The sequence below is a fragment of the Sturnira hondurensis genome, unplaced genomic scaffold (assembly GCF_014824575.4).
Source record: "Sturnira hondurensis isolate 20B ecotype Veracruz unplaced genomic scaffold, ASM1482457v3 Scaffold0003801, whole genome shotgun sequence".
NCBI classification, from domain to species: Eukaryota; Metazoa; Chordata; class Mammalia; order Chiroptera; family Phyllostomidae; genus Sturnira; species Sturnira hondurensis.
Genome location: NW_028076432.1, coordinates 9,109,817 through 9,122,711, shown reverse-complemented (window position 1 = coordinate 9,122,711; position 12,895 = coordinate 9,109,817). Strand labels below are relative to the sequence as shown.

Here is a 12,895-nt window from a genome sequence, read left to right as displayed (position 1 = left end):
GTGTTCTTGTCTGAGGTCATTTCCCCAAATTTATGATTACAATTTGCAGTAACTTATCCATATAATGTGTCAAATATGACAACTGTATTTGCAATGCAAAAACAATGCAGCGAAGTATATGTACCAAGGCCTTTTTGAAAGTAGGTAATTAGACTGCATTCCTCAACATTACAGTTGTTTAAAAATGAGGCAAATCAGCCATTTGTAATAATGGCATTTAAGAAGAGAATTGATTTCAAAGGAGAAGAGGGAGGAAATGATGTTCTGACTATACTTAATAGGTTGCCATTTGATACTTATGTTCTTTATATCACGGCAATTTGGTAGGAAGCCACAGCACCAGCAAAAATTACGTTAGAGAAATGGGGAATTTGCCAGCTCCATGTCATGTAAAATACAATGCTTTCTTTGTGGCAGAAAATAATTGGAGAAAAATATCAAGCACTGAATTCAAGACTTTATATTGGGCGTCCTCGGTGGAAGCTTCTGTTTGATGAAATAGCAAAATTTAACAGAGGGTAAGTACCATTCTTCAGAAAAGTTGACATGTGGTGAATGACCAAGTGGAAATATGACCAAGTTATTATGTGAAGTTTTTAAAGATAACTTAGTAATGGGTTTACAAATTAGAAAGCTACTTGAACAGTCAGTTATCACTATTAAAGGAGGAAGTGAGTCAGAGACTACTGGTGTGCAATGCCAAGTTATTAAAATTTGGCTTAGCAATAGTGTATAAATTATCTATGAATGAGACTCTTCTACCTACTTTTAAGTTTGCATAGGCCCATTAAAAGTGAGTGCTGTTCATCCCCACATCATGGTATCAGGTGATCACTAGAAAAGTTTTCAAAATCCCACTGGCAAACAGGGGAGCTCTACAAATAATTTTAACATTACATGCACTTAAAAATTGGTTTTTGTACTTTTTTTCTGGTGCACCAGAATGACTACAATTTTTGAAGCTTGGAGTTATTTGTCTTCTCTAGTCAGGAATATTTTTAAACTTTTTTTCTTGAAAGCAGTGATTCTAAAGTAATTTAACATTATGGTTTATGTATCTACCATCTGAAGAGACGACTACTGAGAGAAAGCATCCGCTTCAGGGCATAAAACAGACAACCCATTTGCCTTCTGTAAACTTACTATGGTGCAAGGCAATAGTCTCCAAAGATGTAAAAGCATTTTGAAAACCATATACCCCCTCTCACAGTTTAAAGTTGGCCCTGAAATTGGTTCATCATGAGGTTAAATAGTGGCAGATGTTGGCATTTTAAAATTAATGTAATTATTTTAAACATATCTACTGGAATCTGAACATCAGTTTCTTGGTGTCAACCCCATATGTTATAAATACACAAACAAGCTTTCATTAGCAGTTGGAATTATATACAATTATTTTGTTCTACTTGAACTTTCATTTCTATCCTGATTAATCTGCAAAATTTCATCAAAGTTCAATATATTTTTATATTTGAACTAGCTGTATTTTTGTTTCTGACCTAAACATTTTTCCAATAAGAATGTACATAAATTGATGATTTAATTTTTAAAATTTCCTGTGACCCTAAAGTGCTACTATTAATTTTTCTTCTGGCTTGAGTTATCATTATAATTATTAGTATATACTTGATTGATTCATAATTTAAAAACTATATTTGATAAATATAAAGATGCCATCTGATTGTAAATGAATGAGACAGCTTCTGAGATGAAGTGATTTTTTTTAATCTCCATTCATGAATTCATGGATCAAGATGTCTTGAAAGAATCACTGATTCTTCACGGCCCTCGGCTCCACCTTCAGAGGTTTTGTTTGGGGAAGCATGGTGTGGAGCCCCAGAAACAAAATTTAAGCAGGAATATGTACTCATGTAATTCAGATTTCAACCACGTGTGAAACTATCGCGGTATTCCCTTCCCTTGAGAACGTAGTTTGGGATTGAAGAGGGAAGCACTATTTAGAAAGTAGAGGTCCTTTGTAACATGCAGGCCCCCAGTGAAAGTGGGTCTGTGGAACGAAAAAAGTCAACCCAGTTTGGATATCTTCTTTCCCATCTTTCCCCAATATCATCCATCTTCTGTGTGAGCATCTTGTCATACTCACCTGGGCCTTACTATGCACCACAGACAATTCATTCCTTGTTAGAGACATTTAACTGACCTCTGACAAGCATTCTCTTATTCGTTTTTGTAGTATACTGCTGAAAACTTTGAAAGTTTTGGTTTCTTCTTCCTTTCCTCTCTCTCTCCTCTCTCTCTCTCTTCATGGTGAAATCAAGCCTCAAAACAGTAGAAGATCATTTATAGGAAATTAGACTGGATTTATTGGTCTGTTTAGTTACTTATTAAGAGTTCTCATTTGTAATACTGCTCCTGATTGAGAAGGATTTTGTCTGTTTATTGGGTTTTTCATTTTCCTGAAACAGCAAGCTGGTTTAAGATGAGCAAATGTGCACCACCTACTGTTCACATTGTGTACAACCCTTTCATTTCTGTATTTGCTCTGGTCTGTCACCTGAAATGCATTATTTTAAAAGGATTTTTATGTAGCATAGTTTGGAAAAGAATGGATCGACATTTTTTTTGTTTTGTTTTATTTCTGAATGTTTAATTTTTTCATTACTATTTACCCCCGTTACACCCCCCACCACCCAAGAATCACCACACTGGTGTCCAGGTTCATACATCCTTTTTCCTTTTTGCTCAATCCCTCCACTCCCTAAATTCCCCCTCCCCTTAGCGGTCATCCTGCTCTCTCTCTATGGGCCTGTCTCTATTTTGCTTGTTAGTTCAGTTTATTCATTAGACTCCACATATGAGTGAAAGCATATAGTATTTGTCTTTCTCTGACTGCTTTATTACACTTAGCATAATGTTCTCCAGGTTCATCCATACTGTTGCAAAATTTTTTTACAGCTGAGTAGTATTTCACTGTGTAAATATCCCATAGTTATATCACTCATCTGTTGATGGACACTTTGGCTGCTTCCAAATCTTACTGATTGTATATAACACTGCAGTGAACATGGGGGCACACAGATTCTTTTCAGTTAGTGCTTTGAGTTCCCTCAGGTATATTCCCAGAAGTGGGATTGCTGGGTTGAAAGGCAGATTCTTTTTCAACTTTTCAAGTATTTCCATACTGCTTTCCAGAGTGGCTTCCCCAGTCTGCATCCCCACCAACAGTGCTAAAGGGGTCCCCTTTCTCCAGCATCTGTTGTTTGTTGATTTATTGATGATACCCATTCTGACAGATACAAGATGATATCTCATTATGGTTTTACTTTGCATCTCTCTGATGACTAGTGATGTGGAGCATCTTTTCATATGTCCGTTGGCCATCTGTATGTCCTCTTTGGAGAAGTATATGTTCAAGTCCTTTGCCTACTTTTTAAACTGGGTTGTGTTTTCTTTTTCTTTTTTGGTGTTGAGTTTTGTAAGTTCTTTATAAATCATGGATATGAACTCCTTACCAGATGTATCAGCAAATACGTTTTCCCATTCTGTGGGTTGTCTTTTCATTTTGTTGATGTTTTCCTTTGTTGTGCAGAAACTTTTTAGTTTGATGTAGTCCCACTTGTTTACTTTTTCTCTTGTTTCCCTTGCCTGGAGAGATATATCCTATTAAATAGTGCTATGAGAAATGTCCAAGATTTGCAGCTTTGTTTTCTTCTAGAATTTTTCTGGTTTAGGGTCTAATGTTTGTCTTTAATCCATTTTGAATTTATTCTTGTGTGTGGTGTAAGAAGGTGATCTAGTTTCATTTTATGACTTCATTAACTAGAAACAGGTGCCATTTAAATAGAAGGGTTCATTTCAGATGTATTATTTTGGTTAACCTCTTATATATAAATACACAATGTGATGATTGATGGGGGAGGAGAGTAGGTAGAAGAGGGTATAGGGGGGTTAAAGGGCAATGGAAAGATACAATAAAAATGAACTATTAATAAAGAATATATGGAGATAGAAATAGAGAAGACATAAATTAAATTGCTTTATTTTTAATTTTTTAATTTTTTTTACTGTTATTCTGTTACAGTTGTCCCAATTTTTCCTCTTTGCCCTTTACCGCCCATCCTACTCCTGCTCCTACAGTTAATTTCATATTTTTAGTTAGTTAATTCCCACACTCTTGTCCATGTGCATGGGTCATACTCCTACATGTTCTTTGACTAGTCCCTTCCCCTACTTTCCACCATTATCCCCCTCCCCACTCCTCTCTGGTCACTGTCAATCTCTTCTATGTTTCTATGCCTGTGGTTCTATTTTGTTTGTTACTTTATTTTGTTCATTAGATTCCTCTTCTAAATGAGCTCATATAGTATTTGTCTTTTACCAATTGGCTTATTTCACTTAGCATAATAGTTTCCAGTTCCACCTATGCTGTCAGGAAAGGTAGGAATTCCTTCTTTCTTTCTGCTGCGTAGTATTCCATTGTGTAAAGGTACCCCGGTTTTTGAGCCATTCATTTCCTGATGGGCACTTAGGCTGTTTCCAGCACTTGGCTACTGTAAATTGCACTGCTATGAACATTGGGGTGCATAGGTTCTTTCGGACCGGTGTTTCAGGGTTCTTAGGGTATATTCCCAGCAGTGGAATACTGTGTCAGAAGGCAGTTCCATGTTTAGCTTTTTGAGGAAATTCCCTACTGCGTTCCACAGTGGCTGCACCAGTCTGCATGTCCACCAACAGTGCTCTCAAGTTCTCTTTTCTCCACAACCATTCCAGCACTTGTTGTTTGTTGATTTATTAATGATGGCTATTCTGACAGGTATGAGGTAATATCTCATTATGGTTTTAATTTGGGTATCTCTGATGGCTAGTGATGTTGAGCATCTTTTCATATGTCTATGGGCCATCTGTATGTCCTTGGAGAAATGTCTGTTGAGGTCTATTGCCCATTTTTTAATTGGATTGTTCGTTGTCCTAGATTGAAGTTGTGTGAGTTATTTTTATATTTTGTAGATCAAACCCTTGTCCAAGGTATTATTTGCAAATGTATTTTCCCATATAAACATGCCAACAGTTCCATGAAAATGTGCTCAACATTACTAATCAGAGAAATGCTAATCAGAACCACAATGAAATATCAGCACTGGAAGGTACCACTTCATGTACTTTCAGTATCCCTGCATTTCGTCGGCTTTTGTTCTTACTCATCTTACTTCCCAATATACTATACGCCTCCTGATATGTTGTTATTCCTTTTGCTTTAAGCATAAATTATTTTTAAGAGATAAAATTAGACAAAATATACATCACTATTTATTTACAGATTCACTATTTTGATACTTTTTATTCTTTTAGGGTATATTCAAATTTCCCTCTTATTTCCTTCTCCTTCCTGAAAAACTTCCTTTAATATATTTTATAGTGTGGGTTTGCTGGCAATGAATTTTTTCACCTTTTGTTCAAAAAGTTTGTATTCCATCTTTACTTTGGAAAGTTATTTCTATTTTGATGTAGATTTTGCTTGGCTATATAGAGCTATCTGGGCTGTGGGGGGCGGGGGACGGTGGCAGTGGCGATGGTGGAGGTCAGCTCAGCCCCAGCACTTGGAGGAACTGCTGTGCCTCAGAGCCAAGTGCCCACTCGTGGTCCATTTTCTGGCACCACAGTGTGATCCAATGAATGGCATGATGGCACAGTCAGCTAAAGAACACTCCAAGTTTAATTTGTGAAGTCGGAAGCTAAAGGTCTTTCCAAAATATATGAAAAATATGAAATTAGTTCTGTTCCCGCCTTTCTGTTTTTCAAGAATTCTCAAAAAATGACAATTTACATGTGCACATGCCCCAGAGTTGACCAAAATATTTCAGCATCTGTGGGCTCTTTCCCATGCAGTGGTAATGAGCACCCCAAAGAAGACCTCAACCTTTGCTGAATAAAATTCACTCACATTGCCCCTACACATTGTTTACTCAGGAAAGGCACTCCACAGAAGCCTCGCTGTGGTTTCAGCAAGCAAGTGTTAGAAAGTTTTTACAAACAGAATTTTCAGTTTAGCAGTTTTAATATCTCCTCTGGTGAAGAACTTTGTCAGGGCCTCAAAACCTATCACGATGGCCCACCTATCCACAGCTCTGTTTCTGACAGCTCATAGGACGTCACTCAATGTAGTGAAGGATCTGGGAGTCTCTGGAGCAGTAGGTGCAGTTTGCCACCAAGTTCCCAAATTAGAGGAAAGTTTCAAAGTACTGAGAGATAAAGCTCCTGTAATGCCCTTTTTGAAAGGAAACAAAAAGGAAGCTAAATATGGATTCGGCAAATAAATTCTGGAAATACTGAATAGTACTGGTGTGGAAGATGAGACATTGGATAAATTGGTGGATGAAGAAGTTCCACAAGGATTGAAAATATACCCCAATGGCCAGGCCAAGTTACCTTCAGCTGTACAGGATAGGGGAGCTTCTTGAAGGGCTGGGCATTCATAAGGAACAGAAAGAATGTGGAGAATTGCTGCCTCCACTGAAGGAGAAAATTAATAAATGTTAAACGTGGTACCCAACTAATACGGAGATAAAGACATTAGAGCTGATGAGTCGATCCTCAGATGTGGATCCGGAGGAGAAAAGGCTTCTTCCACAGCCTCACCCTTTGTACTCCACAAGGCTGTGCTAAATAAATGTATGCTATGTTTTGTCCACCAAAAATAGAATGCAAACATCTCCAAATTCAATTTTTTAAAAGACTGCTTGGCATAGAATAGGTGATAATTCCTTTTGTTTTTCAGCACTTGGAAGACACTGCTTCATTACCTTCTGAGTGGCATAGTTGTGACACATCCATCTTTCATCTTCCAATTTTTTGTAACGTGTCTTTTTCCCCTCTGGCTGCTTTTATGTCTTTCTGTTTGTCACTGGCTTTGAGAGTCTTACTATTAGTTGCCTTATAGGGGTTTTTGTGTGTGTGTGTGTGTTGTCCTTGAAGTTCAGTGGGTCCGTGGATGCATGTGTTTATTTTCATTACATTTAGGGGGAAATTTTATCAATTATTTCCTAAATGTTTTTTTTTCCCTTCTGTCATCTGTCATTGTTGGGAATACCATTACATATATTTTAGACCAGTTGATATTGTCCCCTAGGTCACTGGGGCTTTATTTTTTTATTTTGTTGTTTTTAAATTTTTTCTGTGTACTCCCATTTTGATAGGTTCTAGTGCTGTCTTCATATTCATTTACTTACGTTTTTTCTTCAGTACCTAATCTCGTTAACTCACAGTATATTTCTCATTTTAAATATTGCATTTAATCACAATTTCTATATAAACCTTTAAAAATTTTTCTCTTTTCATCATGTGGATGCTCATCTTGGAACATATGAAGCATGTTTTGCAGTGTTTCAGTGACCATGTCTGATAATTCTTTCATTTCTGTCATTTTGGGCTTTTTTCTATTGACCGATCTTTCTCCTTTTATTAGCTTGCTAGGACTTCTATAACAGTATCCTACAGGCCGAGTGGATTCAATAGTAAAAATGTGTTTTTTCATGTTCTGGAGGCTGGGAGTCTAAGATCAAGATGCTGGCAGGGTTGATTTCCCCCGAGACCTCGCTCCTCAGCTTTCAGGTGACCACCTTCTTATTGCCTCTTTATAGGTCTTTTTTCTGTGCATGTGTGCCTCTCATGTCTGTATCCATACTTCCTCTTCTTACAAAGACACTAGTCAGCTTGGACAGCCTTGTTTTAACTTAATCACATGGATAAAGGTCCTATCTCCAGATACAGCTACATTCTGAGGTACTGGGAGTTAGAGATTCCACCTGTGAATTGCAGGGTGTGGGGTGTGGATACCCACAACACTCCTAGTTATAGTTCATAGTTTCTTGCTTTGTACATTCCCCGTATTTTTTTATTGAATGCTGTACATTATGAAGTTTAAATGTAAAATGCCAAATTTTGATTTATTCTTTTCAATATTGTTAGATTTGTTTCTGGCATGTTTTGTTACTTGGATTTAGTTTGATTTTTTTCAAGGCCTGCTTTTAAGCTTTGTTAGTACAGGTCTAAAGCAGCCTTCAGTGTCAGGCTAATTATACCAATATCCACTGTACCTTTCGCAAATAAGGTGGTACTTTTCTGGAACACTACCCATTGCCCGTGGATTATATATAAACCGTATTATTCTGGCTTGTGGGAATATGAATTATTCACAACCTTGTGTAAACTCTGCACTTTGTTTGACTTATTGCTCCCTGGTAGTTCCTCACTGAGATTCATGTGACTTTTTTTCTCACATGAGCAAATCAGTACAGTGACTTAAGGTCATTCCTCTCCAGCTCTTCAGAGCTTCTTTCTATAGCTCTCTCTCCCCTACTGTATTTTTCTCTGCAAATTCTAGCTGCTTTGGCCCCCACACATTTTATTCTTTGTCTCCTCAACTCAGTGAGACCACTAATCAGTGTGGCAGCCAGTAGCTCGTCTCCAGGCAATAAGCAGAGACAGTTGCCAACTCACCTTGTTTTTCCTCTTTCTTAGGGATCACTGTTCTCTTCTGCTTATAGTCCAGTGTCTGAAAATACTTGTTTTATATATTTTTTCTAGTTTTTTAATGCCAGAGGGTAAACCTAGTCCTCATTACTCAATCATAACTGCCAAGGAAAGTTTTATTTTCATAGTCCTTTGATTTATTTTTCAAGATGAAGTGTTTTAATAATCCATTTTTCAGTATTTGTTATAAATTTAAATGGATTCACTATCTTTTTTCCAGCACCAATTATTTTCAGACAGTGGGGACATAACTGTAATTTGTCTAAGATATATGAATTGTTAATCATTTTGATATCCTAGGAAGAAGTCCAACAAATCAACCAACTTGGAGGAAGATTATTATAAAATATTTGTCATCTCCTGGGATTTATTTAATCTATTTATTTAGTCTATATGTATCATTTATCTACTAAAATTTTATGTTAGCAAATAATAAAACCTGCTTGGCATTTGTTACAATTATTGCCGTATACAAATGGAAAAGAACATGTATCCAGATTAAGAAGCTTTTTATTTCAATATGGATGTAAATTAGTGACTTAAAATTATGCTTTCAAGTTGGTAATAGCTTCTCTTTATCTTCTTATGTTCATCATGACTCCTGCAAATTCATGGTCTCTTCAAGGGGAAATTGTTTATAAAACAGCAATAGGAGAATATTGACGTGATCCAGTGTGGACAGTCGTCTGTCAGCTGCTGCTCTGGGTTTAGTCTCTGGTGTCACTAATGTGACGTAAGGAAAAGGCTAAGGCAGACTGTTCTCTCTCTGTCTGGTAATAAGCAACTCTGTGTTTATAGTTACATTCTTTGAATGATCCTGAATTCTAGTATGAAAAGGAAGAGGTGAATAAAATATCTTCTGGCTGATCATTTACATTTGGAAAGAATTGAACAATTATTTTCAATAGGGCAAAATTATTTTAAATTATTTAAATAGCAAGAAAGTAACTTTCTTAAGTACCTTACACATGCTCATAAAGCATCCTTCTTGTCATGTTCTGCCAAATTTTCCGCCTGATTTTCCATTTTCTTCCTGTCCTTCCCAGGAAAACCGTTGGTGTGTTTTGCTGTGGACCCAGATCAATTTCTAAGACTCTTCATAAACTGAGTAACCAAAGCAACTCATATGGGACAAGATTTGAATACAATAAAGAATCTTTCAGCTGAGAATTTTCTCCATAAACCAGGACTCCAAAGAAGGAATGAGTGCAATTTCTAAGACTTTGAAGTTCAAACAGCCGTGTCATTCCAAAGAGTCGCAAGGCTTCCTTATTTATGATTATTTAAAGTAGAAATGCAGAGAAGTGGCCAGATGACAGGTCACGTTACATGTTTAATCTGGAAACCAAAGAGGCCCTTTGATGTGATTATTCACTTTTCAGCACTAGAATTAAAACCATTAGATGTGCACAGTTGATTTTTGTGGCAGATTCAGGAACTCCCCAGTGAGGCGCTGCACTTGCTCACTGTGAGGCTGATAGCCCTGGTCCTCTTTAAATTGTTTTTGGTTGAACACATGCAAGATGGAACAAAATTAAAAATTCATTGAAACTGAGGTTACGTTTTCTACATAAGTATAAACAGAGTTGATTTTTAAAGGCTCCAGGCAGATACATTAGATGTTTGAAGATACAGCACAGGACTCTGTATTGATACGGGTATTTGTGTCACTATCTAATCTTGCTCACTACTGATACTAATACCTCTATTTGATGTCTGTAGACTTCATGTTGAATGAATCTTTTACAGTCGTTGATATAGTATCTATTTTTATATATTTCTCTCTTTTTTCCCCCTCTGTCTAGGGAAGGCTTTCCTCCCTTGGCGTGCATAAGCACAATGATTTAATCAGTCATTTTCACCCTCAATTTATTTAATCAATTACTGTTGCATAGTAATGAAGAAATATCATTACTATAAATTATAAAGGGATATATAGACTAATACATTTTTCCCTCTTCAGCATTGTGATCTCTATTATTTTTATTTACTTTTTTATCCAGCGTACTTTGTCTTAGTTTTTAGCTTCTTAAGGTACTTGGTTTAATTTGCACTTTGAGACCAAAGCTCAGTGTCTGTCTGTGGTCACTCAGACAGAAGATGATGGAGACATTGAAAGTATACTCACATGTCTAACAGAAAATCTGTATTTCACTTTCTACACAAGATGAAGTACTTCATTAGCTGTTCATTTCTACGTTCAGAATCAAACATATTATTGCTGCACTACCTTGTGTTTGGGTTCTTAATAGAGAATTACTAAGTTTCAAATCATTGTTGGCATAGCTCTGTGTTAACCTATCAGTTGTTCCCTGGCCACTATAGTCTTGGCTCACAGAAAAAAGTTAATTCACCTTATTATCTTAAGAATTAAGGCATTTTTTAAAGCTTAGTGATTTTGTTTTGTAGACGTCTACCAGTGGCTATCAAATACAGCACATTGCTGAACTCAGCAGCATGATTGGCATTGCCTTTGTTTAAATTTGCATGATACCCTATTAGATGCTACTATCGTCTTTTGCAGGGATTTACCAATGGCAATCAAGCTTATTAAAGCATCCAGCATTGAATTACTTACAGATATTTATTTCTCTCTTTGGAATTCTTTCTTCTCCCTTCTGAGGAAGGCTAATCAGAAAAAGACATGGGAAATGTGCAATGTTCCTGAAGATTTAGCTCTGAAGACGTATTTAATAAACAGCCCATCTTGGGTAACACTTTCTAAATTCAAAATCATTTTCATATAAGCATGTAACAGGAAGAACTACTAAAAAGAAACTTAGTAAAGGCTTGATGTGCAATACTGACTCTTTTGATCATAATTTATTTAAATGATTCTATCAGTACAGCTAATTTCAGTAAACCAAGTGGAAGAGTTCTCAGAAGAAGAGTAATCTTTCCAAGTAACTAGGCCTGCCATTCTAGATGAGCAGACTTTGCTCATCAGAGTCTCTAGATGAGACTTGCCCATCTTAAATTCCAGCTGGTATTCAAACATTGTGTCAACACAAGTAATTTGTGCTTCTGTAGATAGGGCTTCATCGTGCATGTACATGGGAGCTTTGTTTTGTTTTGAGAGATCCTGTCTCTCCAGCTAATTCTTGTCACCCAGATCTTAAAACACTAATTTTAGTGGCAATAAATGTTAGAATTAAAATGCTGTCCTCTAAATCTCTGTAAGTTTACTTTCCCTTCACAAAAAATAAAGCAGGCAGAATTCTTCACTGGATAATGCAAGTTGCAGGAACATCATTGATTTGAGTGTGTACTGCTGTGAACAGCCCTGGGGGGTTGTGTTCCGTGGTGGTCAGTGTCAGTGGTTAAGGATGTGACTGTGGCAAATTGCTCCTCACTCTGGGATTTCTCATGTGGACCAGATCAGTGCTCAATTAGTCATCTTTAGGAAATGTATCTTTTTGAGGACATGATTTTAAAAAATGTATGGCATATATACAAAATATACAGACAATCTTGGGGGTCCCACAAACAATCTCAAAATTGAAATTTGGGCCCCTGTTTTAAAGACCTCTGAACAAAATTATCATCATTATAAGTACTTTTAAACTCTACCTTTCTTTTCTTCTATTTTTGGAATAAACTATCAATTTGTATAGATTATACTGAGAAATTAACTGAGTGGACAAAGAAAAGAAAATTCTCTTTGTATCCCCCCAAAGAATCTGATAGACTCTTTCAACAGTTTTTAATCTTTTTGGGTCTCTTGCTTTATGAAAAACAAGTCTGTGATTTTACATAGCAGTAATGACTTTTTAAAAAAGTTTCATACACACACACACATACCCCACACACACATAAATTTGGGCCTTAGTTTTTGTGAGGTTTTTCTTTTGGTTTAAAAATGACATGATGGGTTTTCATTCTGTGACTTTAAATTCCAGTTGGGTTATTTTGATAGCATAGGCTCTTAAAATAAAGAAATAAAAGAAATATGAAAGCATCATTTGAATTGTTCTACTCCATATATCCATGCTATTTATACCCCCCCATTAGTGTTTACTTGCAGCTGTCCCAGCAGGGACTTGATTTAAACTATAAGGCATTGTTAAAGAGGCTTGCTAGAGGCAAAGGCTAGCCATTGTCATCAACAGATAATGCCAGTGTTAAAGGATATTCTTTATATTAGAGAGAAAAAATTAGATAATTGTTTTCCCATAAGGATGGTTAACTCAGCTGAACAGCGAGCTTTCTAACGAAACCGATAAGATACACTTTCACCTGCTTCTCATGACAAACAGTCCCTTTTCTGGTGCTATCGAGAACACTCTCACGCCCAGTTATGTTAGAGAAACGTGAAATGCTAAAGTGAGGAGGACAGTTACTTTGCAGGTGAGGAAACTAAGATCTAAAGGAAGATGGTAACTTGCTGCAATTCAGCCACTGAGTT

The 12,895-nt window shown here is 36.5% G+C and overlaps 1 protein-coding gene and 1 pseudogene across 6 annotated transcripts in view; both read left to right on the top strand.

Moving 5' to 3' along the window:
• NOX4 (NADPH oxidase 4) overlaps window positions 1–12,254 on the top strand; it is a 176,169-nt gene extending 163,915 nt beyond the window's left edge. For all 6 annotated transcript variants that reach the window (XM_037042932.1, XM_037042930.1, XM_037042927.1 and 3 more), the window contains exons 17-18: window positions 418–518; window positions 9,537–12,254. In XM_037042932.1, the coding sequence (XP_036898827.1) occupies window positions 418–518; window positions 9,537–9,657 (222 nt within the window). In that variant the 3' untranslated portion in view covers window positions 9,658–12,254. The remainder of the gene's footprint in view (window positions 1–417; window positions 519–9,536) is intronic.
• LOC118984768 (glutaredoxin-3-like) lies at window positions 5,528–6,498 on the top strand (annotated as a pseudogene).
• Window positions 12,255–12,895: the final 641 nt, after the last annotated feature.